The sequence below is a fragment of the Pempheris klunzingeri genome, chromosome 7, assembly GCF_042242105.1.
Source record: "Pempheris klunzingeri isolate RE-2024b chromosome 7, fPemKlu1.hap1, whole genome shotgun sequence".
In the NCBI taxonomy this organism is placed as follows: domain Eukaryota; kingdom Metazoa; phylum Chordata; class Actinopteri; order Acropomatiformes; family Pempheridae; genus Pempheris; species Pempheris klunzingeri.
In genome coordinates this window covers 14,727,097-14,754,374 of record NC_092018.1, presented here as the reverse complement: position 1 = coordinate 14,754,374, position 27,278 = coordinate 14,727,097, and the positions used below count along the sequence as shown (strand labels likewise).

General features: G+C 41.4%; 1 protein-coding gene across 1 annotated transcript in view; it reads left to right on the top strand.

Annotated features, from left to right (window-relative positions):
* Positions 1–27,278, top strand: part of LOC139203784 (calcium/calmodulin-dependent protein kinase type II subunit beta-like) — a 65,790-nt gene that overhangs the window by 23,410 nt on the left and 15,102 nt on the right. The window contains exons 7-14 of the mRNA XM_070833662.1: positions 8,883–8,985; positions 9,827–9,910; positions 10,105–10,199; positions 11,054–11,176; positions 11,357–11,440; positions 12,955–12,997; positions 21,413–21,450; positions 26,348–26,416. Coding sequence (XP_070689763.1) covers positions 8,883–8,985; positions 9,827–9,910; positions 10,105–10,199; positions 11,054–11,176; positions 11,357–11,440; positions 12,955–12,997; positions 21,413–21,450; positions 26,348–26,416 — 639 coding nt within the window. The remainder of the gene's footprint in view (positions 1–8,882; positions 8,986–9,826; positions 9,911–10,104; positions 10,200–11,053; positions 11,177–11,356; positions 11,441–12,954; positions 12,998–21,412; positions 21,451–26,347; positions 26,417–27,278) is intronic.

Genomic DNA, 27,278 nt, shown 5'->3' with positions numbered 1-27,278 from the left:
CCCCACCCCGTCTGCCCTCCCACCCGTTCTCTTATCAGCCATTTTACAGAAAACAAAAAAGCTCCTGTTGCACTGACAGACAACCAGATCAATCAATGAATGAGCTTTGTACACACACACACACACAACCCTCAGCAGGTGTAATAAATATCCAGTGTTTACAAAAGCCCATACAACCATCAATTTCTCCCACCAGGCCAGTTAAAACAAGCCACAGTTATATTTATTGTGATCTTCATCGATTTTTTTTTTTTCTTTTCTTTCCGCCTCCTCTCTTCTCTCTGGCTTTGAGTCGTTTCTTTTATTGTATTGATCCCTGTATTTTCAGGACAGCCTCATTCAATACCGAGCACATCTTTATAGAGCTTTTGAGCTGAAAGAGAAACCCAACAAAAGAACCGCAGTGCTTAAAACAATTTTTATTCCATTTATGTTTTATGATATTCTTACACGCATCTCCTGAGCTGGTGGTTTGGTGTTTGGGGATGTTTTCACCTGCGGTCCTGAATTACACTTCAGATGGTTCACTAGCCACAGACTCAAGCCAGCAGTGTTTTAGTGAAATAAACCCTCAGGACAGTTTCACAGGATGCTATTATTTTTAACTTCTATCTCCGGTCCCCTGATTCACTGCAGTTACTTAGAGGTTAATGCTGAAACAGCACTAAATATCCTCAAGCCAGAGATATACTGTAATAGACACACACTTTCACACTTCTTTGTGTGATTTCATAAAATTCAGACTAGTGCATGGTCATATGGATGTAGTCAATGAGTAGTGACAACCACTTGCCATACAATGATCACCAACTAGAGAGCAAAATTAAGCCACCATTTTGATTATCTCTGCAGCCCTCGCTTGATTTGATCTGCAACTACTTGAAATCAATCAGCTACACTGTGATCAGCATGCGATTAATATAAAAAGTAGATAGTCCAGTTAAGCTTAATCACCAAAATCACAATATAATGCTATCTTGCCTAATTTAAATCACTGTTACAGTGTATTTGTAAGTTTTCCATCATTATAATAGCAGCATTAATCGTGATTAGGTTAGCTGAGCAGTTGTAGTGGAAACAGAAATTGCTGTTATTGTGGATACATCAGTTGAGATCCTTTTCATTGCTATTGTGGACTTAAAGTAATGCATTTGTGGCATTTCCTCATATGTCCAATGCATATTTCCTTTAAAGCAGATCTCAAGTGCAACAAAAATGCACAATTGAAAACGTACAGTTAACAAAACAGGTTAAATGTCTGTTTTATTGTCACCTCTTATATCCAGAACAGAGTGAAACACAAGAGCAGATTATTTAATATATGTATGTATATATATACTGTATATACTGTATATATAATAAGTATATTATATATAAGTCCCATAGTGTACTTGTGGCAGTGATCTGTAGACCTAATTGCTCAGACCCTCTTTGAAGAACACTGTAAAAGGAGGTAACTTGGTAGTTTGCAACAGAACCATAAACGTCTGACAGCAGATTATATGTTGTACATAAAGTGTGTTTTATTATGAAATACGAAATATTTGTCTTCATGCAATGAAATAAAAGGGTTTCTTTATACATGATGTGCACTGCAAATAAACATGATTGCAAGGAAGTAAATAATGAATCTAGGAATGAGTGACTCTGCCTAAAATTGCTGCTGAGTTTTACAAATGTATATTCTAAATCAAAAATGCTGAAGTGATGACTCCGGCTTTGGTTTACGTCTTTGCTGTTCAGAACAGAAGACAGGCTTTCAGTGTAGTTAAAACAAAGGGAGAATGGGAGGACTGCAGGAGGGATCTTTAAAACAGCAGCTATTGTGAGTGATAATCCACGGCATGGCCGCCACTGTCTGCTAACAAACACGGGAACGTTTGGGATGATCTCCTTCCATCAAGCACGGACACAAACAGGCACACGCGCAGAGGATTCTCACCCTGCGGGTTACAGAGCTCAACAGCTGACAAAGTGGGGGAGGACGGACATGGAGACACACACACGCTGAACTGCATGCATACCTACACACAGGCACACATTTATGTGCGAATAAGGCTGCAAGAGAACACACACACACACACACACACACACACACACACACACACACACACTCACACACGCATACACACACTCAGCTCGAAGCATTCACCCTGTAAATGTGACCTGCCTAGTATTTATTCATTGGGAGACCTTTAGAAACAAGACACAGGATTTTAATTTATAGCCCTGAACTTTACAGCCATGCCTCTCCATCTTTTCCTCTCTCTCTCACTCTCTCTCCGACTTGTGTCTGTTTCTCACTTTCTGTCTCTCCCTCTCTCTTGTTTCTCTCATGTTATAATATTTCACAGACTGGCCACACTCGGGCTTTTCTTTTATTGCAACCTATTACTGTAAGGTCAACCTTCGAGGTCCTGTATATTTGTTAGTGTAAAACTCACAACTCAGTTTCTGTTTTAATTATTAGGCTACCAGTTTAATGTAATGTACTGTGTAAAGCATCTGGAATTACATAAAACACCAGATAACCAAAAACTTCAATTGTTTATTTATACTTTTGTCACACAAGTCCAGAGGCCAGAATCAGAGGAGCTTTTCTGACCACAAACACCTAAATGCCAAAGCAAAGTTTGTATTTTACTCTGTGTGTATGTGTGTTTTTAAAGTTTTACACACACACACAAAAAAACACACACATACACAGGATCCTATTTTCTCATCTGGAAATGAGACTAATGACCTGTCAGTAGCACAAAGGTGATGCCCTGCGTAGAACAGCAGTCCAGCAGTTTTCCATATTCTTTCTCTGACAACACAATTCACAACAACAGTGTAAGAGTGTTTGAATTGGGAAATAAATGAAATGAAAGGAAGAAAACAACAGTTAAGTATATGTACATATGTTTTTGGAGAAACTATAGTGCATCTTAATTGCCTTCATTATTCATGAAGTGAATTTTCTTTATTTCAACTCTATATAAACTGTGTTTCTCAGAATGCCCTTAATGCCACAGAAAATATGCTTAAACACTATTTCCAAAAGTGTAGGTGGAAAGAGCAATAGTGTGGTAACAGCAAGAGAGTATATTTTTCCATTATCCAAAAGCTTCCCTTCTGCACTCAGACCGAGAACAGGCCTGCGTTAAAAACATACAATGGGCTGCGTTGGTGGAAGTGTGTTGTTTGTGGAACAAGTGAGATGATGAACTGTGATCCAGGACATCATCAAGTTTGAGTAATTAATCCATGAGTTTGAAGGCTTATCAGACATAAAAATAGCAGTCAACGGTAGTCAGCCCCTATGAGGAAGGATTTTACTGCTTTGGAAGGTATTATTCAGTCATCTCATTTTTCAGTGCAATGAACATCAGTTAAACAATAGAACTAAAACAAGTTCAGTGTTACAAAATAATCTATATCCGTGCATGTATTTGATCGGCACAGCACCTTGCTGGATGCCGTTGCATTGCATTGTAGTAAAGGTTGTCAAGGTTCAGCTTTTAATCCGTAGCCTTTTTGGCCTAATTAAAATGAATGACAGGGCTACATTTTTCCAAGCAGTGCTGTTGTCTGCCTGAATGTGGTCATATTTAAAATTGCTTTGCACTGTAGTCGATCAGGCTTCCTTTTGGTAAGAAGTCACCTCAAAAAGAAGCCCCTTTTCTTTGATTCCTGAGACATGGTTCAAACTCTGTCATCAAAATGTTTTAGATACTAAATGTTTTGTCATTATGTCATATTGTAAACGAAATGATGAAATATTTGGTCCAGAGATGCTAGTTTCATAACCAACAGCTGTTTGTTAACAGTTGTGGGGTGGATTTTTTTTTTTTTTAATCCACTCAAAAACACACACACACACACATGCATGCAGACAAAACCAAAATTTGGACTTTGTCAGTGCACAGGCAGCACACATACACAGTCAAGTGTTTGTCTACACACAATGCCACATCCCCAACTGCACCTGTGCTTATGTGTGTGTGAAGGTGTGTGTGTTCATGCAGCTCCGCATCAGTCCAAACATCCCATCAATCTATCTGTCTTATCTATCTTATCGATCTATCTATCTGTCTATGTAATCTATCTTATCTGTGTATGTATAGATAAAAAGATAGATACATAGATAGATACACACATATGTACATATGTATGTATAATATATGAATCTAGTCTCTGCATACACTCAAACTTCAGTCACCCCTCAGTGTCCCCTGCACAGTTTTGGAGTTTTGGACTTTTATTTTTAGTGTCCAGTAGCTAACTGACATCAGAATGACAGCTCTTGTCACCAGAGGCCAGCAAGGCTGGCAATAGACATGGCATTGATCCCAGACACATCTTTTAAATGTTATTAATTGCACAATGACTCACTCCTTCCCTTACCTCCTTCATCAACGCCTTCTGTGCCTCCCATGGCCAGCCACATTCTCACCCCCCTTTTTCATCACCCATGGCCTGCTGGCTAAAACATGGTGGGAGGTGGGGTATCAAAGTCCACCTGGAGCCAACTGTCCAGTAAAATGTGTTTCTCTCATTATTGTGTCTATGGATGCACTCATCTACAAAGCATAAAGTAACTACGGTGAAGACCACAGAGTTTATCCATTGGCTAGTTGCAGAATAGATTTACTCAAAGAAATCTTCTTTTGCAGAGCACCCACAGCAGTGCCCTTCCAGGCCAACCAAGTCAAACTCACAGCTACAGCCAATCCCCCAAAAATCTCGCTAAAGGAGGTCATTGATGACAACTGCTGCACAATAGGTCTCCGATCAACTCTAGACCAGCAATTTTAAACTTGGGTCACCTTTTATGTGGGAGGCTTTCTGCTGAAGAGCAAACACACATACAGCCAACAGTTTTGTATTGTGCTATCTATGAAGTGTTTATTACAGTAGGTCTCAATTTGAGCCAGAATGGTTAGCTAACACAGCCTATGTAGCTAACAACTAACTAACTACATAGAAGCTATTTAGGTGAATCCTTATTGGCTTCATTTGCATAATCCTGGGTGTGTACTTACCTGTGGTTCAACCAAAGCCAATAAAAGGTGAGAGTGTGACACCTGGCAACAGAAGAGCCCTTTCAACCCCTGTTGTACCCTTTAATCCCTCCCCCCTCCTCTATCATACCTCCTCTACCTTCCCTCCCCTCTCCATACCCTTGGCCTGTGCACGGGATTGTAGCACTGCTCAGACTAACATGCGCCCCCCCCCCCCCCTTGGTGTTTGCATGCAGTCATTGCATCCAGCAGATCCTGGAGGCGGTGCTTCACTGCCATCAAATGGGCGTGGTGCACCGGGACCTGAAGGTGAGTGATGGGGATCACCGTGCTTTCCCTTGAGACTGTGCCTATATATTTGTGTAAGGGCGTTTGTGGGTTTGTTGTTTGTGTAGTCTGTGTAAGTCTGGTTAGTAAAATGTTTGTGGAATTAGTGTCACTTGCAAAGACTCAGAAGCTAGAGAGGGGTTTGAAACATTTCATTCCTCCTGAATTCTAACATAGATAAAATGCTCTCTTTGTAACCAAACATAATGCCATTTAGGCCCACACAATAGTTGCTTGTACAGTTAGAAAGATCACACCAATGCTCCTTTTCCTAGTCAGAGTTAGAACACTCCCTTCAGCTTTGTGCCCATCATCATGAGACTGTCAAATACCACGTCCGACCTTTCTCTGGCTCTGCCCGGCTATACACAGCCTCCAGCTCTGTGCAGTCACCTTCTTTTCCTGTTGTGTAAACACCACTTCCCCCAGTCTGCCGAGGTTTCAAGTATGCAACACTGGTCATGCGGGCTGACCAATGCCGCCGCTCTGTAACCGCTTTGGAACGAGATCTTTTCATTGCACTGCCGACCATCCATGATGGGAGACACCCTGTGTGGCTTTGACTACCTTTATAGATCACTTAATGAACCTCAATGCTTTGAATGTGACCGCTCATTTTTCTGTGAACTGCCATCAATTTAGTTGCAATGCTGTGACATTTGTTTATATTGGCTGACTGGCTGGTAATGCAGTCTTTTTTAGGTTCGGAAAGCGAGAGCTGGTTGTTAACAATGCATCTTCTTCTATACATACGTCACATGGTCCGTGTTATGTTTTGCTCTCAACGATTTTTGCTGAGCTTGAAATGCATTTTCAGTAAGACTATACAGCGAGCATTAGCCTTGTTTAATATGATTGCAGACTGCCGTATTTATCTAATGCTGTGCTCATGGAAATGTTTCCTCAGACAAAGCAGCACCTTAAGTGTAATGAGCTGTATGTGTGTGTGAATCAGCACCTAAACAGATACAGATCAAACTGTTTCCAGTCCTCTTGCTCACCTGTCTTGTAACTGTATTTGCATGCTTGTATGTCGCATCTTGTGCATGGTGCACTTTGTGTAGCAGACCTCTTCTATGCAAATGTCAGTCCCAGCATTCCAGCAAAGGCGTGTTGTGTTTATCAGGACTGTTGTGGCTATTTCTTTATTTAGCCGACACGCCTATCTGGTTTCACACCCAAGCATCGGAGAGCATTTCATGCAATAGGTCATAGTGTGATGACTGAGGACAGCTTGGGTGACAAGATCCCTCAAATTAGGAATTGCGTTATGGCAAATGAGATGACAACACAGCAAACAGATTTATATCCCAAAAAACACTAAATTGCGAATAGCATATATTTTTTTGTCATGCCAGAAATTATAAGTGTACTGCCTTTCAGATTAAATGTCCATCTGACTGGCAGTATTTTTAGTCTGAAACAAGTTATGGATGAAACTAACTTTCCATTAAAAGACATAGTTAACCTCTTAAATTACTGTTGCCTGCTGGTGTACAGGGGTTGAAAAAATACCCTAGCCCTTAAAACAGAAGAACTGTATGGCCAAAATGCAAACCTAACCTTAATCCAGGACACAGACAGGCAGGTGGAGTTTTAGAGGTTATTAAAATAAGAACGCACAATACTTAATTTAGGGCTGGATATCAAAAGGAAATGTGTCTGTGAGGCAGAGCTTTGACTTTTTAGGTTTTTTTTGTCCAGGTGTCTGGTTGATTTCTTCAAGCTGAGGTAAAATTAGTTCGGGCAGGTTTCTCTTTCTACACAACATCAGTCTGCTTCAGTTTGAGTGCCTTCTTTAAAGACTGTCTACATCCCTGACACATTGTCTGAAGGAATTAATCAGGAATGCTGCAGCAGCTCCAGATCCTCTACGGACAGAGATATCGAAGAGAAGAGAGAAAGACGGGAACCATACCATTTGAAACACCCACTCATGAACTGCTCTCAAATGCAGCTTCTTCTGTCTTCCATATGCCCCACCCCCCCTTCTCAACACAAACCAGTTGCTAGTCACTAGTGTGCACAGCTGTGTGTGCATGTTTAAGTCTACATGTGTATGTGTGTGCTACAGAGATGGAGATGGAAGGAGTGCTCATGTTTTGCATTGCATTTATGTACCTTCTTGATGGAAGCGCATGCTTCATCAGAATTTCCACCCACATCCATTTTCACGGATTATCTTACTGCTGCAGTGTTGGCAAGTTCTAACTCCCCATTTACAAAAGAGTAAAGCCCAACCAAGTGGTGGAGCTGGGAGAACGTGATGACACGACGTAGGCACAGCGCTTTAGGATTACTGGTTCGCTCACTCACAGTCTCTCTCTCATCCTCATTTCCTTCTCTTTTACTTATGGGCTCAAAGGCTATGAAAGCAGACTTTTAAGTATCTGCACTTTAAATACACAGTATTCCTGTGCCACTAAAGCAAATTAGATGGGGGAAGAGGGCAGAGGGAGACAGGCAGAGGGTGCAAAGACACACACTGCTGCAATGCAGGAGAGGCAGTGACAGAAATGCAGCCTAAATTTAATGTCCTTGTTCTCTCCATGCCACAAGTTTTTGCACTTGTGATGCTGTATACAGTGGTGCATTTTAGAAAACAACTACACGAAGTAAAAAACGTGCATAATGACTAATAATGATTTGCATCTGTAACTGTCAAACGATTGGCGTGCAGGCGTTACTGACACAGTTATATTCAGCTTCGCCAAAGCAACGTTGTAGAAATTTAAAACTTCTCTGTGCACATCAAACCCAGGATGTGCAGATGATAACTCAGGAAGGGACTTTACTTTGGACATTATTCTGAAATACTCCAGTCTTGCCATGCTAACATATTTGGGCTAACTTGTTAGAGTAGCTGACCTTTCAAACTCTAAGTAGTTGTACAAACTTGCTGGTGACTTTCCAGCATCGTGAATACCATGGACATCAGTGAATGAAAGTGTTTTATATTTTGTTTTTATATTCCCCACCAGAGTGCTTTATGTGTCATTCAAGATTGCCAGTCGTGTTTCAGACGCAATGATTAAATGAGATTGAGAGAGATGTGGAGAGACAAAGTGAAAAGGAGCAGGGGCCAGTGGGGGATAGCATCCCATTATTAGAGCCCTCCTCTGACAGAGAATAATGAGGCTGACTGTATTATCTGGGCCACAGAGATGGAGCCTATAGACTAGGACAAAAAAGCACTGCAGAGTGACTGGGTTGCGCGGACACATGAAGCTACACAATACAAGTTAGTCCACATTTCAGTGCACATCCAGGTGAAATGTGGACTAACTTTTATTATACAGCTTTATGTGTCCACACAACTTATTCAGGTGGCGTCAACGTCTGTGTATTTCTATGTTGTATGTGTGTGTGTTTGTGTGCTGAATACAGTGTTGATAAGAATTTACTATATAAACCGAATTACAAACTTTGTGCATGCATAGCTATCTGCCTCCAGCTCTTCCCCCACTAAGACAGTGCGTATGTTTTGTAACTCCATCTTTCATTTCAAAATGTTTGGTAACCTTATTTCTGTCCTCTACCCCACTTTAGCCAGAGAACCTGCTCCTAGCAAGCAAATGTAAGAATGCCGCAGTGAAGTTGGCCGACTTTGGCCTTGCCATTGAGGTGCAGGGGGATCAGCAGGCCTGGTTTGGTAGGTACAGCAGATACAGGAGTTCATCACATTTGTATTTTATACATATTCATCTAAAGCTATAAGTGGATGCATTGTGACTATAGTGACAGGATAAGGTTCAGGCACTCTCAGTGTAAAGATTGCAAAGGTCTGAACTCCATTATTATTTGAGAAAAATGCTTGGTAAAGGAATAAAGAACTAAGGATTAAAAAAAGAGTAATGGAGTGACTTAAACTATTTTATAAAGATTATATCTCCCTAAAATTTCTAAATGTTTGCTCAATTTCTTTGTGTGTGCCCTTTTGTGGTCATGGAGGAATTTATGTAAGATAAATGACAACAGAACGTGTCCAAAGTTGCCTACTTCTCATTGATAATCTACTTTTGATTTGCTGTGGTGCCTAGCATTTGATAAATATTGATCTGGTGCCAAGAATGGTCATGCGTTCATGCTTCCCATCCCCTTACCTTAGAGACATGATTATTTTTAATCAGGGACATCTAACTCTGATCATAAAGTTTTTGTTTGTAAATGCAGATTACTTAGCAAAGGATAAAAAAACAAACAATGAGTGAGGTAAACCTCGATCTCTACTACAAACATCTGCACCCATTAGTGCACCAGTAGCAGTATCTGTGGCTTTCCTCAATGAGAGATTTGCTCGTCCTTCACAATCAACTGACCTTAAGTCCCAAATCTGTCTTTAAGATCTCAGTCCACTGTGTGGATGAATGGGTCTTAGCTCACGGAAGATTATCTTGCTATACAAGCTGATCCAAGGATAGCACATACACAATCTGTTGCCTTGAGCATGTCAATCAATCGTGTGTGTGTGTGTGTGTGTGTTTTTACTGCAGGATTTGCTGGCACACCAGGGTACCTGTCCCCTGAGGTGTTGAGGAAGGAGGCATATGGCAAACCTGTGGACATCTGGGCCTGCGGTGAGCTGAGACGCACACACTTTCACACACTTGACACACATAAAGCATTTGCTCGATGGTTATACACTGAAAAACAAACACACTGAAGGACATTTTCTAACAAATTGTGCATTTTCTGTGTGTGTGTGTGTGTGTGTGTGTGTGTGTGGGTGTGCGCGTGTCCGTGTCCATATGTGTTTTTGTGTGTGTCTCAGGGGTGATCCTCTACATCCTGCTGGTGGGTTACCCTCCTTTCTGGGATGAGGACCAGCACAAGCTGTACCAGCAGATCAAGGCTGGGGCTTACGATGTGAGTCTCCTCTCCTCTCCTCTCCTCTCCTCTCCTCTCCTCTCCTCTCCTCTCCTCTCCTCTCCTCTCCTCTCCTCTCTTCTCCTCACACTGCCCTCGTTCCTTTTTGGCAGCAGTTACGTAACTCAGTCACCTCATTCATATTTCAGGGGGTGCAAGAGAGGGAGCCTCACCTTAGAACACATTCAAGCTTATGTCAAATAGAGAGGGAGAGGCTGACTCTGGCAGGGAGTCTGGGCTCACAGTACTCAACATTTAAGCCTAAACACAACAGGAACTGATGGGCTTAGAATTTCTTAACAAATTGCTTGGGGCTATGCGTGGATTTGCCCTCTGATTTTGTTGAAAGCACACCCACAGGAGGCCACAGTGGCCACAGTGTACTGGCGACACGCTAGGTTAATATCTGGCCTAAGATTAAAACCTCAACACTTTTCACACAGAATCTCAAATTAAACATTAAATTAATTTCTTAAATTAGACATTAAAAACTCCAAAAAGACTTTGAGCTCATCAGACATCGTGGCTGTTGGGACGATAGTGAAAGCTTTGAGGCCAACTTTTATCTGTTACTTTTATCTTCTGTTTATAGGTTGTACAGTCATTACAAATAAATGCACTATATCTCATAAAGACATTACATGTAAATATACCTGTTATATGTATTTACAAGTATTTGATGTATATATTTGTCGTACAATTTCCCAGAGCCTAGGTGACATCTTCAGCTTTCTTGCTTTGTTCAACCATCAGTCCAAAACTCAAAGATTTAATCAATTAAATTAAATATTTGATTTACAACCATGAAATATGGAGAAAAGCAGCAAATTGGTGGTTCTGTTTTTTCTCTTTAGTTCCCTTCTCCAGAGTGGGACACAGTCACCCCAGAGGCCAAAAACCTGATCAACCAGATGCTGACCATCAACCCAGCCAAGAGGATCACTGCTCAGGAGGCCCTCAAGCACCCATGGGTCTGCGTAAGTGTCCCCTGCTCGAGATGGACGAGCAGACAGCAGTTATTTTACACATACCTTGTTAACACTACTGCAGGCCTAGAAAAGACTTCTAACTCCGACAATCAAGTGGCTGGATCACAGCAAACACAAAAACCTTGACTAACTAACTCCTGCTTCTCCTCGTCTTCTTCCTTCTCACAGCAACGGTCCACAGTGGCGTCTATGATGCACAGACAGGAGACGGTGGAGTGCCTGAAGAAATTCAACGCCAGGAGGAAACTCAAGGTGTGTTTCCATGCTCATTCTCTCCTACATTTCACTCTTCTGCTGTCATAAGCTCCTGTACATTTTACAGGGTTGCAAAGGAATTGCCAAGCGTGGTATTTGCACTTCTTACTGTTTTCTCTGTAATGTTTATGATCTATAATTTCAAGATGGCCTGAAGTACAAAATATAAAATGTATGTATGCTTTCTCCCTTGACTCTACTGCTGCTGTTATATGAAAAGGCAGGAAGCATTTAGATCCAGAGTCACCTACATGCATAGTTTCTACACTGATTTATTGCTGGCATTTTGTGTGGATACAACAGCTTAGCCATTGGAGCATGTCGCTGTTACCCTGCCGCTTTTGGCCAGTCTTGGCATGGCTCAAATACCAGCACATGGGAAACTGGAAGCAGAAACACAGGTGGCTGCTGGCGAATGCTGCACCATTCAGCCAACATACCATCAGCATGAACCAATTGTCTCTGGCTTTTCACATTTAGAAAGACATGGACACTGGCAAGGTTAGACATTCAAGTACATAGTAAACAACAAATACGAGCAAAGGAAAAATCATCAATGTATATAGTAAAGTAACAACAACACAGAGAATTTACAGACAGAATCATTTTAATTTAATACATTTAGATAAAAAGTTACCTGTCATTGCCAGCATTACACAAAATATTACATTATAAAAGAAAAATCAGCTGGACTAAAGGTCTTGTATGTTTCTTGAATGTGTTGCTAAACTTATTTTGACTTTGGAATCATTTTCTAAACGTCACAGATTGATATATAACTCTCTACTGGTATCTGAGACTGTGAGGCATCATCTCTTTAGCTAACAAAATACAAGAAAATATTGTATGTTCAAAAAAGATCTACCATTTATATACCATATATATCTATTTACTTTTCTATAAATGCATCGCCTTTGTTATTGTTACGACAAAGTGGCATCTCTATTTAGCTCTTCAGACATTAAGTATATAATGAACTTCCGCGGCTCTTAAATAACTCTGGTCTGTTTGCTATTCAGGAAGATTTCATGGCTGCATAAAAAGCCATCAGCTCCAGTGGTAAATTATGTCTCCAGAGGAAAAAGTGTCACGATTAGCTGCTTTTACTCCATGCCCCTTGCCTCTCTCTCCCCCTCTTCTCCTCAGTCTCTCTCTCTCTCTCTGTCTGTGTTTTTCTGTCTCGGATTTGTCCATGTACTTTCTGGGATGGTTTTATTTGTGGTTAAAACCTTCATGGTAAGCAGTGATGGCTCATAAAGGGGCTCTGTTAGCATGTAATGTACATTTTTTTATTTTCTGTTTTTCTGTTTATTTTCTGATTTTTCCAAGAAAAAGGCCTGCAGCAAATTTAAAATTTGTAATTGCCTGGATAATGGTTGGCTCACTGCTGTGATACATTAGTCAGTTATACAGAGTGGCAAAATGAATGTTCATTTGTATGAAAATGTCAAAATTATTATGTTACTGGTTTAAATGATTGAAATTGATTTGTTGAATTGTTTTCTTCTCAGGGAGCCATTCTCACTACTATGCTGGTTTCTCGAAATTTCTCTGGTAAGTGTTGCCTGGATGTAATTCTTGAAACCTTCATTACTGTAGATCTACCGTTCATACTGTATCCGTGAACCAACATCAGTCAATATGCAGTTAACGTACTCATGCTAAATGTAGGGATTTTATCGCCTGTTGTATTGCTATATGCAAATACTAAAGTACAGATGGAGACTGACATATGTGTTGAATATAAACAAGTCTTTAACAGACTTTTGAGGAACATGCCGCCATTTTGGAGGACTGGCTCTTAAAAGTGTAAGAGTTCACCCAAAATATGACTTAGAAGAAGCAAACGACAAACCTTTTTCAGCCACCTTAAAGCCTACATTTTGGGAAGAGTAACACTTTAAAGCCCGATTTGAACTTTTTTTTAGCATTTTGTTTGGTTTTGTCCAGAAAGAAAAACAACAACTTTTTGAGATTTTATTCTGCTAAAATGGTGGCATGTGCCTCGTAAACACAAGCCCTTTTTACACAGAGACCCCTCAGTATTTCTGTAAAGGTGACTCTCCATAAAGCCAGCTTTGCTTTTTTACACTGAATGTCGGCCCACTGTGTGATTTTTAGATAGCATGCCGGCTTTCCAAAAGTTAAAAAGGTGTGATGTGTATCACAACATCGTTGGTGTTCGCCCTTCTTTACGCACATCAGTTCAGCTCTGTTGCTACTTCCTCTGTCGGGCAAAAATGAGCCCCCAGTTCTTTCTTTGTAAGTTTACGAAGAGACTGTGAGGCGGAACAATGCTGCGAAATTTCCCCCTTGAAAGGGCAGTGTAAAAGGGGCTACTGGTAACGGTAAACAGTCATGTCTGACCTGATTGTCTCCCGAGATCAAACAGATATAGGTGTACTTATTTACTTAGGTAAAAGTTACAGAGCATGCTGTCAAAAGCAAAATGACATTTTCATTTCATATCAGTGCAACTTCAGTGTTTCCCATTTCTGTATTCAAGTATTTCTTTTTCTAACGGAGGTAATAAGACTTACAACCAAGTAATGCATAGAGTCGCCTTCTTGAAGAAAGAAGTTCATCAGGACCATTTTAGTTCATTTTAGCCATGGTAGATTGCCTGTTTTGCACTGCGCTGAACTACCACAGTAAAATATGGGGAAACACTGAATTTGATCAGCAAGCTGTGGATGTGTTTGTGTCCGTGTGATGTCTTTGTGTATATCTCTGTAACAGATGACACATCTGTACATCTATACCTCGCAGCGTTTGAGCCTGCGACACTTTCATCAATGACTTTCCACAGTAGGGAATTATACCTCTGTTATATAGATAGTGTGATCCAGAATTTCATGTATTTCTCATCAAAAATCAGTTTCACTTAATTTGGCATTTTCAGCACTGTTGTGGTCAGTGAAATGAGAGCGTGTTTTCGATGATTTTTCCACTCAGCATGCAACAAGAAGTCAGTTTTTGTGTGGAAGAATTTTTAAGTGTAGCCAGGCTTGGATTAAGCTAATTTGTAAGCTTCATTTGAGCGACTGACATTCAACAATATTTTCAGGGGGTAATCATGGTAATGGACTGTCGGACGAATTCAAAGCAGTTTCTTAATATTTGATGAACTTAAGCGCTTTCTTTTGTCGAAATCACAACCACTGAGTTTGTGTACATGTACATGTACATGTACAGTACGTGTGTGTTTTGCAGATGGGAGTGATGTTCGTGTGTGTGTGTGTGTGTGTGTGAAAATGTGCTGCTTCAGTAAACATGACTCACAGCAGCCACTCTGACACTAAGCTCCGCAATGGGAAATTGTCTGAACATCTAACATTCAGCTCTTTAACTCCCCCCCACACACACAGACACAGACACACACACACTGACAGGGGTGGCACAGCCAGGCCAAACACCTTTTTCTCGCTCTCTCTCCTGTTCTTCGGAAGCAGTACTCCAATTGTGAGTGTGAGGTCATACGCTGAATGAGTCACAGAGAGGATGAGAAATAACTCCAAAGTGAAAAGAAGAGGCAGACTCCAGTAAAAGATAGCCACGGGACATTATCCTCCATTAGTGCTTTACGCAACGGGTTACTGTATTCTCATCATTTATTATGAATCCTGCATTACACAGATCAGTGTATCAGTGTCCCTGAGCTGACATGGAGGCGGTTCTATCTCCCCGCACATATTGATGTAATGTCTTGTAGTATTTATACCATATAGGGTTACATATATGACGTTCAGGTTTAAATTAAAGCTTTAGGATGAAGAATTACTGTATATTCCTACAGCATATATCCTCAGTGAAGCCACCAATGTGTTACTTTACATACAATGTATTGAATTGCCGGCATGTCGAGACAGGAGTACACTGCCCACTGTAGATTTTAAATTTTGTAGACGGTTATAAAGGTCAGTGAGAACTGCAAATCTAACATTTACTAACATTGTCTAAATTCTGTGTCATTATCTCCATCGTCATCCTAACACTAACGCTATTTTCAGGGATACATAGAGACAAAATGCAAGCATCAAAGATTCAAAGTGAAGGTTCAGATTTGTATGCCTCCCTCCGACATTTTCACTCTGCTGATCCTTCTGTCGGAGCAACGGATGCATGTGACACAATTTGTTTCACAGCCAAATAATGTCAGTGGTCTGTTTATATGAATTAATCCCTCTTCTCTAAACTAATTAGCCCTGTTTGTCTCTGCCTTTTTGTGTCTCACCTTTTCTTTGCTTTCCCCCACCCTGCCCACCGACCTCCTGCTGTGTCTCTGACTCACCTTCTCCTCTCACGTTCCTTCTTTTATTTTTTACCCTTCTTCCTAAATATCACTCCACCCTGTCTCCGTCTTTACCCCGTGTTCCTCTTTCACCCCGTTTTCTCGCCTTCCTCTCCTTGTTGCCTTGTAACTGTCTTTCTTCGTGTGTGACATGGTATTGGACTCTTAACAGTGGGCAGCAGGCAGACCACCGCTCCAGCCTCTGTCACTGCGGCCGCAGCAGCAGTGGCTGCAGCCGCCGGCACCACCGCAGGGCTGGTGGAACAAGGTAGCGTGGTGGCTCACCCAGGGCACGCCACCCCTTTCCCAACCCACACCCCCCCTCTCTATTCCTGTATTTTACACTGTATTCTTGTACTTCCTCTTCTTCCTCTTTTCCCCCTCTTTCATTTTCTTCACTGACACCTTTCCTCAGCATGGAAGCTCAAAGCATGATGGCTGACCACCACCTCCGACCACATCTCCTGTTTACTCATCATCTGCAGCATTAGCTATGTTTCCATCTAACTATTTAGCAGGTTGTATGCAGCGTTTTGCAGGTATCTTTCCATCTGCTGGGTTAAGGCCAATTTTTTTAAATGGTAAAAAACGTGTATAAGAACAGCAGAAAAAGTGTCAAGCTGTTGTTGGCCATATGTCTTTATCCAAAAAAGACATTCATTTAATACAACTAATGGTCAAAACACAACAAGTGCTTTGGTTTTTTTGAGGATAGAATGATGTTTTACAAACAGAAAGCCATAATTTTTACAAATATGTACATATGCAAATGTTTCTGCGTTGCTGTTGTTTGAGGAAAAGGTCTTCTACTTAAAGCAAATCAGAAATTAGTTTCTGCAATAATGGATATAGTTTGGTAAATATTAAATTCAACATGGTGAAGCTTCATAATTCATTAAAGGATTTAGATGGAAGCCCAACTACTGCTGTCATTTTCCACATCAGCACATCTGTCACCTCCTGTCTTAGATCTGATAGGGTGGCTTCAGTGCCCATCACTGCTCTGTCATCGCCACTGACCCGTATTCATCATCTTCATCTCTCAACACAGCCACAGAGCATGGCCTCGACCCAGCTACACTGCTGTCCTGTCCCTCTCTTTCTCTTTTTTCTCCTGACTTTTTTCCTCCCACGTCACCTCCGTCATGTCACCACTCCATTTTACCCCATTTCCTTTTCCTATATTCTGTCGATTTCTACCTCTCTGGTCATTTTTCACTTTTTTTTTCACTTTTCACCTTTACTACTCCACCAGCATCGGTCATCACTTTCCCTCTTTACATCACTATTCCACATCTCACTTTTTCCCTCACTCCTCTTCCCCCCTCTATTCTTTTCTCTGTCTGACAATGACACTGGAAAGTTTGCCCCTGTCACTTTAAGGTTGGGACTGCCCAAGAGCTGTCGGTGAATGCTGCATGGGGCACTGGACTGGTGCATGCGCTGCAACACGGGGGGATTGTGGTGCATTGTGAACACTGTGGAAGATGCAAGGCTGGGCTGGTTCTCGTGAAGTCAAAAACCTTTGAAGCCGTTACTTTACTATTTTCACATTTCTTGCATTGAGGCAGTACAGTATCACTAACTGAGCTGTGAGCTGAGGTGTACCTCCCGTCTAGTCCACACACTGTCCATGGAGTTCAGAATAAATATATCTATAAGCTTTGTCTTAGCATATCTTTAGACATTGAAAACAAGCAGCAACCATCACAGGTGATGTTTCAACAGAGTTAAAACTGCATTATGCTTTTTTTTAAACCTCCAAATAAAACTTGCAGAATCACTGACTGACGGCTATGGCCGTATCATCTGGCTAATCTTATTAGCAAACGATTGCCTATTTACTGTACATATGCAGCTGACACAGAGCAGCATTCCCTTAGAGTCTTATTTCTGGCCCCTGACAAATGTAAATCTAATATTTGAGAAAAAATATTTTGCTTGCCACATCATTTGCTGTCTTCACCGATGTCCGCTGTCTTCAGCTTCTCTGAAATTATTTGCTGGAAATGGCCTGTCCTCTTATTTTTTAGCATTTTCAACAGATATTTAAACAAAGAAGTTCAAGAAAAGTATATTCAGAGGACACTTTAATAAATGTGAACCCGAACTAATGTGTTTGTTCTGGGTATGCAGAAATGAAAAACTGCAAAGAGCTTCACATGACTGGTCTAACAATGAGCTAAGGAGACAGAAGTAGTGGCGGTGTCCTTGTTTCTGTGGCTCGCTGGGACTCCACAGTCCTCTCTGTGTCCCTCAGCCTCCACTAGGCTCCAATCAAATATTTATAGTGGGCTGTCTCCCCCTATCAGCCTCACTTTGCTTCACTAGCTTACCAGAGGCCTCGCTTTACTCCATCTTGCATATTCATACACATAAATACAATAACTATCTACTAGACCTCACGCTGCCCTCATGCAGGTGTAAAGCAAATGTATTTTTTACTTTGTCCTGGCCTTCAACATGCAAAGCATAAGAACAGTGTGGGTCCCTCCAACAGCTTATTGCATCTCCAGAAGGCTTTTGTGATTACTACTCTATCTTCACGTGAATCCATGCCCATCCTTGCTTCGCTCTTGCAGCGATGCATCTTGCGTATGTTTAGCAGGAATTTATAGTGGTGCTTTTGTTTTAATCTCTTCCTCCTCTCTCTTCTTGCTTCATGTGTAATTTGTGGCAAGGTAAGGAGCGCCCTCGCTTCTCCACCTTCGGTTTGAATTAAGCTACCTTCTTGATTTTTCAGGTTTCCACAGAGATTTTTCCTCTTCGTTACTGGAACTTAAGCTAATTTTTGGCAACCTTCAGTTCAGGTTTTTTTAGAAGATCCAGTTTGCCATTTTGGCAGAATAATGGTGTTTGGAAGGAGAACAGTGAAATACCATTATCACTTTAATTCCTCTTCTCCTTACTCTTCCTCTCTGCTCTCCTTTCATATCCTCTCCTCTTCTGCCAAGCCATCAGAGAATACGAGAGAATGAACTTGACACTATTCTGACCCCATTTCTTCTCCTCAGTAACAACCAGCCTTTGGAAGGAGGAAGAGCAGCATAACAATAAACTATGTGCATTCATGCCACTCTTACATCCCTCCGGATTATGTAGTGCTTCTTTTTCACTTCCTGTTGCTCCTTCCTCGACTGCTGAATATGCAAATCACACATTAGAGACTATATCCCTGAGGAGGCAAAGTAAAAAAACAAAAAACAAAAACAAACTAGGCCAAAAGGTGGCAGTGATTTATTCTACATACTCCATCTCCCCTGTATCACTCTCTTGGTCACTGTCTCGCTTTTCAAATGACAGCTTTAAAAAGTGGCTTGTAAGGATGTGTTTTTACTTAAAAGGGCCGGACCACGCCTCCACTAGACGTTGAACAGGCCTCCTTGTGATTGGACCTCTGCTCCTCACTGCCCAATGGAAAATCTCAAGGAATTCAGGCTTCTGTTGAGATTGTCAGTGCAGCTGGCTTGGAGCGTGTTTGGAAACGAAAGTGTGAAAATCAGAGAGGAGCTTTGTCTCATGTTCAGAGAGAGAGAGAGCAGAAAGAGGAAGAGAGAAAGAAAAAAAAATAAATCCCAGGTCGCCAGAAATAGTGTTTTATGTAACGTGGCTGGCTGCTGACGTGATTGCATCTGATTAGACTTGAAATTGCACTCAGCCCTTTAAAAAGTCCCAGTAAGGATTACATTTAGGGGAGTAAGGGAGGGAGGTTTGGGACTCGGAGTGGCAGGTGACACGTTTCCCAAATTAATTTTGCATGTGTATTCTTTAAGATGTAGCCATACTACTGTAGAACATAATGTAGAAATCTTCTGAAACGACATCGAATTATCTTATATTCTTACCTGTTTGTTGGCCCTTGATATAAACCAATGCAATGACATCCAAACAGATATAGACTTTCTAGTCCGCCACAAAAAATACAGATGGATAAATCATGTTTACAACATTTTTTAAATGCCTGACAAATCTTTTATTGAAGATATAAATAACACCCTTATCTGAACATTTGGAAAGTATGCAATACTTACCTGCAATGCCTATAATAACTAATCAAGCCTTTCTATTGTTCCGATTAATTTTGCCTTTGTGACACATCAGACAAAGATCAGTTTTAAACTTTTATCGAAAAAAATGTAATTTACAATTTAACATAATTAACTTTGGGCAGATTTCAATTTCAAGCATTTTTGTTCAAATAATCAGGACCTGTGATAATTTCTGCCTCTTTATATTTACTATTTATTGACCCTCCAGTGGTTCATTTACAGTCACCGCAGCACAGCCACCGTGAAACCAAAATAAAGTTTGTAACTGCTGGACATAACAGGCAATCATCCAGAATGGGTGTAAATGTAAAACTCATCACTTTTCCTCATTGTATGTGTCCATGGTTGGAGCTGTTTATTACCAAGACGTCTGCAAGTGCATTTTTGGCATTAACTTAGTAAAAACACACACATTTGCTCGTCCAATTTCGTCAACATCTGGTGTCTTGTTAGTGTTAATCCTCTGTCTACATCCTCACAGACACACCCACAGCCTCCACTGACACATCACAGTGAGTCTGGCTCTTATTTTGGGGCCCCTCTGGGTGAACGTATATCTATCTAATACAATCGGACCACCTTGCTATCCGTGCTTTAGCAGTACAGTCATGGTGAATGCCCTGAGGACTGTCTTCTGTTGTCTGCACACAGTTTCCACTGTTGTAAGGGATTATGGGTATTACGGTCATCAGAGGACTCTTTCTACAGTATCATTCTTCCTCTCCTACCCTCCTCCCTCACCCACTCCTTCATTACTCTTCATTAGAAAGCAGACTGAAGACTAATCCTCCTTAAGACCCCCTCAGAGTTCTTTAAGGCAGGGCTTATTGTTGGGTTTTGATGGTCGCCGTGCAAGGCCGCCATCTTTGTTTTGCACCTTGGCACAAGAACTGATGCAAAACAATGAATTGGAGTACATTTTTTATTTCACTGACAACAACGTATTTGCATCATCAAAAGCAAACAAAACATCGGCTTTTGTCACTCTGAAGTGATCAACTGTGCAGCAGGCCGCAGGGGTAATTTTAAAGGGTGTGTGGATAATAACACACATCAGTGCCTAACTTTTCCATCGTAATTTAGTACTACAACTTTACTTTTACTTGTGAGATTTGGAGAGCAGAGCTGGAGACCATGTCTGTTCAAGCAAGTGAGCAAAAGCCTCACACAGATGATTAAATAGATCAAATTTTGCCCAATTAATAAAAGTACAACTTAACAGAAAGTAAAAACTGCATTTGGGTACACAAAAGATCAAGGCTTTACTGTATGGATAGTAGATAGATCAGTTACTCATACGGTACCCGTTCCTAGTATTTAGTGAATTCTGGAGAGTTGGGAGGGTTGCGTAGCTGGAAGTGTCTCAGTACTGCAGTTATAAAACACAGTTTACCTGCTTTTTCAGCGATGTGCTAAGGGATCCAGGCTCTTTCAGCCTAAGGCTACATTTGCTGAGCCACTGAGGTCAACACAGAACATTACTTCACAAAATCAAATGAATGTCATCTCTTCAGTGTTGCTATAAGCTGTAGCGGATATTTTTAATCACTGAACAAATCATTATTGATTACTTTTTCCCGCTCATCTCCACTGCTGACTTGTTATTTTTCCCTGTGTTTGTCATTGCAGCAGCTAAGACCTTGCTCAACAAAAAGGCAGATGTCAAGGTAAGGATCATGTCATCCTCCCACTTCTCTACCCTCTCTCTTCATGACTCCCGCTTGCTTAATTTTACAAAGATAGAAACTCTGCCTCCTCTTTCTCTTTGCTGTTTTTCTCTATTCCACTATTTGCTTCTTTCTTAAACTTTCTAATTTCACTTTTCAAAACTGTTGCTCTCCTTTTTTTGTAGTTGAATGTGTTTATCATCCATTTTGTGATGTGTGTGTAGAGATTGTGTTTGTGTTTTCATATGGTGTGCGTCTGTGTTAGGGCTGCTGGATTTATCTGTTGAGTTTAGCACACCATATTGGGTGTGTGAAGTAAAATTATTCACAGATTGTTTTTGCCACAGCCCTTCTCTGGATACATATCTGCGGACATGTGTCTGTGTACCTGAATGACTGTATGTATGTGCATGTGTCAGCCTTCATGTTGCCTGGCTGAGCTCAAGCCTCATGTAGCACATTCTTCTGAAAGCACCCTTTACTTTGGTTTGGCATTATTCAGCTCATTGCCACCTCTCCATCTCCATTATTAAATGTAACCATCTGTTAGCCCTCCCCATTCGTGTTTTCATCACTTCCTCTGCCTCTCATCCCTCCATCTCTGTCTCTTACTCCTCTTTCAGTGCTTCCTTTTCCTGCTCACCCCATCTGGTCTTTAACCCCACATTCCTGTTCATCCTTTAACCTCATCTCACCATCCCACGCTTGCACATAAACACGCTGCAGTAACACATCCCACACAAAACTTCCATGAATGTGTCTGTGTGTGCAGCGTGCATGCATAATGGTGTGCGACAAAGCTTGGAACATGGTGTACATGCAAACGGATGCTTTTTGCTTTTCAGCACTGTACATTATGTAGAGCTTTGCACGCACACACACGTGGACATGCAGGTGTATGTTTGTAAATGTGAGTGTGAGTGTGAATTCATCACTTTTGTTTGTCAGTTTGAAAAAAGAACGAAAGCACAAATGGGGATGCGAGCACGCCTGTACATCAAGTGTGTGTAAGCGTGGGTGTCCGCATGTGTGGTTTGCTTATGTGCATGTGCAGTAGTGCGCGTGCGTGTGTGTTTGTGTGTGTGCACATGGGCCCCCTTCTCTTTCTCCCTGCTCAGTCAGTTCAGCAGGGAATGTGACTCCGGTTCCAGGAATAGCTGCCAGTCTGGACCCTGGAAACTCAGACGACAGAAATAGACGCTTACTTCCACTGCGGCGCACTCATTGCCTAGCAACAGGCTCCCCACACACTCGCCCCAAACCATTTCTAAAGGAGTCTTCTTCGTTTCCTGCCGTCCCTGCTTTCCTCCTTCCCTATGTATTCTCTTGTTTCTCCTCTTTTTCCTCCCTCCACATGTCCTTTTTGTTCTCTTGGCGACTCTGACCTCCTCTCCTCGGCATCTCCTCCTTCTTCTTCTCCTGCTGGCACATTAATGCATAATGGCACCTGACATTTTTCAGCTGTAGGACCTACTCAGCGCAAGCAGGCAGCCTCTCCCTGTAAAGTTATTACATGTAGCATTCTCAATTTGGAGTTCAGAAGTATGTAAAATACAACAGAGAGTCCTTATGAGGCTTCCAATGTACTTTTGGTCCAATACATTTTAAGTGATTACACCTGTATCCCTAAATCATCATGGTATTAAGTTATTCATGAATAAATGCTACAATGTAAGAGGTATTTAGCCAGTCGTGATTTTGAATTTAAAATGAGTTCATGCTTTAGTATTCTGACAGAATACATTTTCCTTGTCTTGCTGTTCAATTATTCCTCCATCTTGCTCCTTGTTGTCCCACATCTCCTGAATTTCCTGGCAGAAGAACAACGTGTCGTAGTTTTGCAGTCTGCGCTCTCTGAATCCCACTCTGATGGCCTCTTCCTCATGGCTTCCACTTCCGCTTGCACTTTCCTACTATCACTAACACTTCTCTCTCATCTCATATCTATGAGGGGAGACACTCGTCCTTGTTCCGCTTCTTCTGCAAGCTGTCTGGGAAAAGTCTGATCCTGTTCTTATCAAGGACTGAAAGCTGCATTGCCTTCAAAGAGTACACGTTTTGGTTTAGACTGACAAGTTCTCTCTTGTACTTTGTACTAGTGCATTCACTTTTTGTCATTGGTTATTTTATCTTTTTCCCCCCTTCTTCTATCATCCATTCGTCAATAAATCCATCCATCTATCAATCGCCTGAGGACAGAAACGCAAGTCCAGCTCTACTGTCCAGTACATGGTGAGCATGCTATTTATGCATTTGCCCAGTCACACTTTTTTTGCCCCCTCTCTCCACTTGTCAGCTCCTATTTTTGTTTTATCCACCTTTCCTCTGTCTTTACTCTGTTTTATGGGTGGAGCTGAGTCTCCCTCACTTCGCTAAAGTATTCATCTGTACGGACAGGTGTCATTTAGGCCTTTCCTGGGTAGATGTTACATGTTGGTAACAGCAGCCAGCACCTTTTTTAGGTAGTAGACAAACTGAATAGTTAACATAAGCGGCGACGGCTAAAGAAAATAACTCATGCAGAAAGTCAGACTTAATTGACAGTAAATGTCAGGCAGATGTCGCAGCTATGGCCTTGCAAAGTGCACTGCCACAAGACTAACCCTGACATTACTCTAACAATGTAATAGAGGTGGGATGTTTTAGTTCCATCGGAGTTACTCCAGGGATGCTGATCCAGTTCTGTCAGGGGCACGCTTTTAGAATAGAGGCAGCGCTTGTGCTCGTAGTTTTGATACAGAACTCTCCTGTCTTACAAGACATTGCACGTTCTTCAAACAAAAAGCCACAATAAAAGTATTGGTGAGGCACACTCGCTTACCACTTCTGAGCACTGAATACATCATCTGACACATTGTTCAAAATGTAAAATATAACAGCAGTTTATATAAGTATAATAAACCAAACGGCAGCACATTGTTTAGATTCAGGTAAGTGAATTGGAAGGGTAATTTGTTCACTGTCCCACTGACTCTCTGACTTGTGGCACCTTGTTTTCCCTCTGACCAGGCATGTCCCTTTTTTCTCCACACACCCATCTTCTCTTCTGCACCCCTTCCTCCTTTGTTCTCCATGTGCACTTCCTTTGTTCACCTTGGGAACCACCTGTGAATACTTTAACCCGTCTCTCCTTTGCTCTTGGTAACATCATTAAATGGTATTGATTGTGAAGAGGTGTTACCTCTTATCGACGTTTATCGGCTGATGTGCAAGCTTGATTATATCACCATGGTTTTGCTGTCAGTATGGAAAATGGTTTAGACGTTCGGCCTTGGACGTCAACAGTTGTCTCTGCCACCAGCGAAGCCTTGGTCAGGACTTCTATCATCATGCCAGTCTTTTAAATGCCATCCGGGTATAAAAGGAGCATCTCACCTGGTAACCATTTCTTTGATGAGGAATACATTTCCTGTTGCTTCACAGAGGCAGTGGGCCTGATGGCTGACGACAGCTTTGGTTGGTTTCATGTATGTGTGAGTGTGGGTGATTGTTTGGGCGTGTGTGTGTGTGAAATGTCTATATGTCAGCTTATTGTCAGTTTACACCTGCTTTTATTCTGTTATTTTCATGGCTTTTTTGTGTGAATGCATTGTGTTGTGTCCTTGCATATGTGTGTAAACTCTCCTCTCCTCTCCTCTCCTCTCCTCTCCTCTCCTCTCTTCTCTTCTCCTCTCCTCTCTTCTCCTCTCCTCTCCTCTCCTCTCTTCTCCTCTCCTCTCCTCTCCTGAGTAAGCCCAGTGGCTTACAAAATTCATATTATGGTAACATATACACCTATGCACACACACTCTGAAAGTAAATGATCTAACTTAATTTAATCTTGTACCTTTTCTTAAACTCTTCCATTAAGTAATCTGTGACTTCTGTTGACCTCTATCACTGACTAGTAAGAATTGCGAAGGTGTGATAGTATTATATGATTAAGATTTGAGTCATGGTAGCTGGCTCTCCATTTCAGCCCCATTTAGCAGTTTTAAATCAATATTTTTCCAAACAATATTATAGATAATTTAATGTAGATTCAGTGCAAATATCATTATGATGGAACTAAGCCATAAAGGACGAGCCTCTAAATGATGTGTGGTCCTCAAAGGATGCATTCGGTTCTGGTTTATAAAGGTGATTCATTATGGCCAAATGGCACAGTTGAATCGTTGCGATTCGGAAGTCGGCAGTGACAACAGGATGATGTCACGCAGTGTCACCCGCCCCCACATGTCACCTCTCAGAATTACAGAAAGGTCTTGTGAATTAACCCCTGAGGTAACCCTTTCGTCACTGCTGCTGCCGTCTGCAGTCTACAGGACTCAGACACACACCTTTTGTTTATCTTATTATGATTGAGGGGACTTTAAATACTGACTAGTTATTATTTGCCATCTCTTAATTTGAGATTTTGCATCACAGACCTATTGCAAACTAGATGTAACCTTAAACCCAAGCTCCGACCCTAAATCTACTGTGCAATAAATGGTCGATTGACCCAAATTCCTAAAACCATCCTCAACTCTAGTGGCACCTGCTCCTGCTGATAGTTTTCATTTTATCTGACAAGGTGATTCACCATTTACAGTTAAGGTGAAAACTGTAATCTGGATAGTGATAGTGAAAATGAATTAAATGCATATTTCTTTGGACTTGGAGCAGCACAAACTTTACAACCATTAACATCTGATGTATCGTGGTGATGGGAGAATGCTTTAGAGACAGATATATCAAAATATCTGCATCATAACTTTAAACTTAACCAAAAAACCAACAAGGACAGGAGTGCAAGCACACAAACTTGCAAACGAGCATGCGCACACATGCATGGACACACTCTCACAAACCCACCTCTTGCTGTTGTTAACACTCTTGTTGTGTCTCCTCCCTTTCCTCTCCTTTTCCTGCACAGCCCCAGACAAACAGCACCAAAAACAGCATAGTCACCAGCCCCAAAGGAAACATCCCTTCACCTGCTCTGGTATTTACCTCCTAACCCCCCTTCACCTGTGTGTGTGTGTGTGTGTGTGTGTGTATTTGTCTATCCCGTCACTCTACCCCACTCCCTTACTCCCTCTCCTTGTGTGTGTTTTTCCTCTCTGTCTGTCTTGTCGATTGTGGATGATCTCTGCCTAGCCACTGCGATGGCCACAGCAGTCGGAAAGGTCTTAAACCAGCAGGTGGTGTCAGGAGACATTTCCCCCTGGCAGGTGGAGATGCTATGTGACTAGCACTCGGGTTGATGTTGTGCTGCCATGTCATTTTCTCTGTCAGTGAAAGTTTGCCAAAGAGGAACAGACAGCCAATGCCTGCTGGGGCTGTCATTGCGATTTACCCCCTCCCTCTGATATATGCCTCTGTAAAGAAGCAGTGAGCATCAAAATCCAAAGGTCTTCATGTTATCCTTCCAGCCAAATAGCACACCAGCTGATTTCAGAGATTAACTCTCTTCTGTTAATGGTGTGAAAATGAGTCAAAAGGACTGATTGGCTGGAATGAAAACCTGCATGCTTTTGGGCTTCTGGCACATGGTTACAAACCACTTTTTTACTTTAACTTGGAATCAGGCCTTCCGAAAAGATTTCCAAGTTATTCAAGTTCATTGAGCACTTCTCTTCTTAACCTTCGTGGATTTACATTTTACATTTTTGAGCGGGTGAGCTGTAGACATTGGAACTAATGCATAAATGTCCATTTCCCATAATTTTTAGTTATTAAAAGCCAGAATCAGTTATGAATCTGTTGTCTGTTGATAAGTTAATCCGACAATACATCAGTTTTGTTTTTTTTTAAATTAACCCCAAAATATATGTATATCATGAAAAAATGTGTAGGTTTAACGT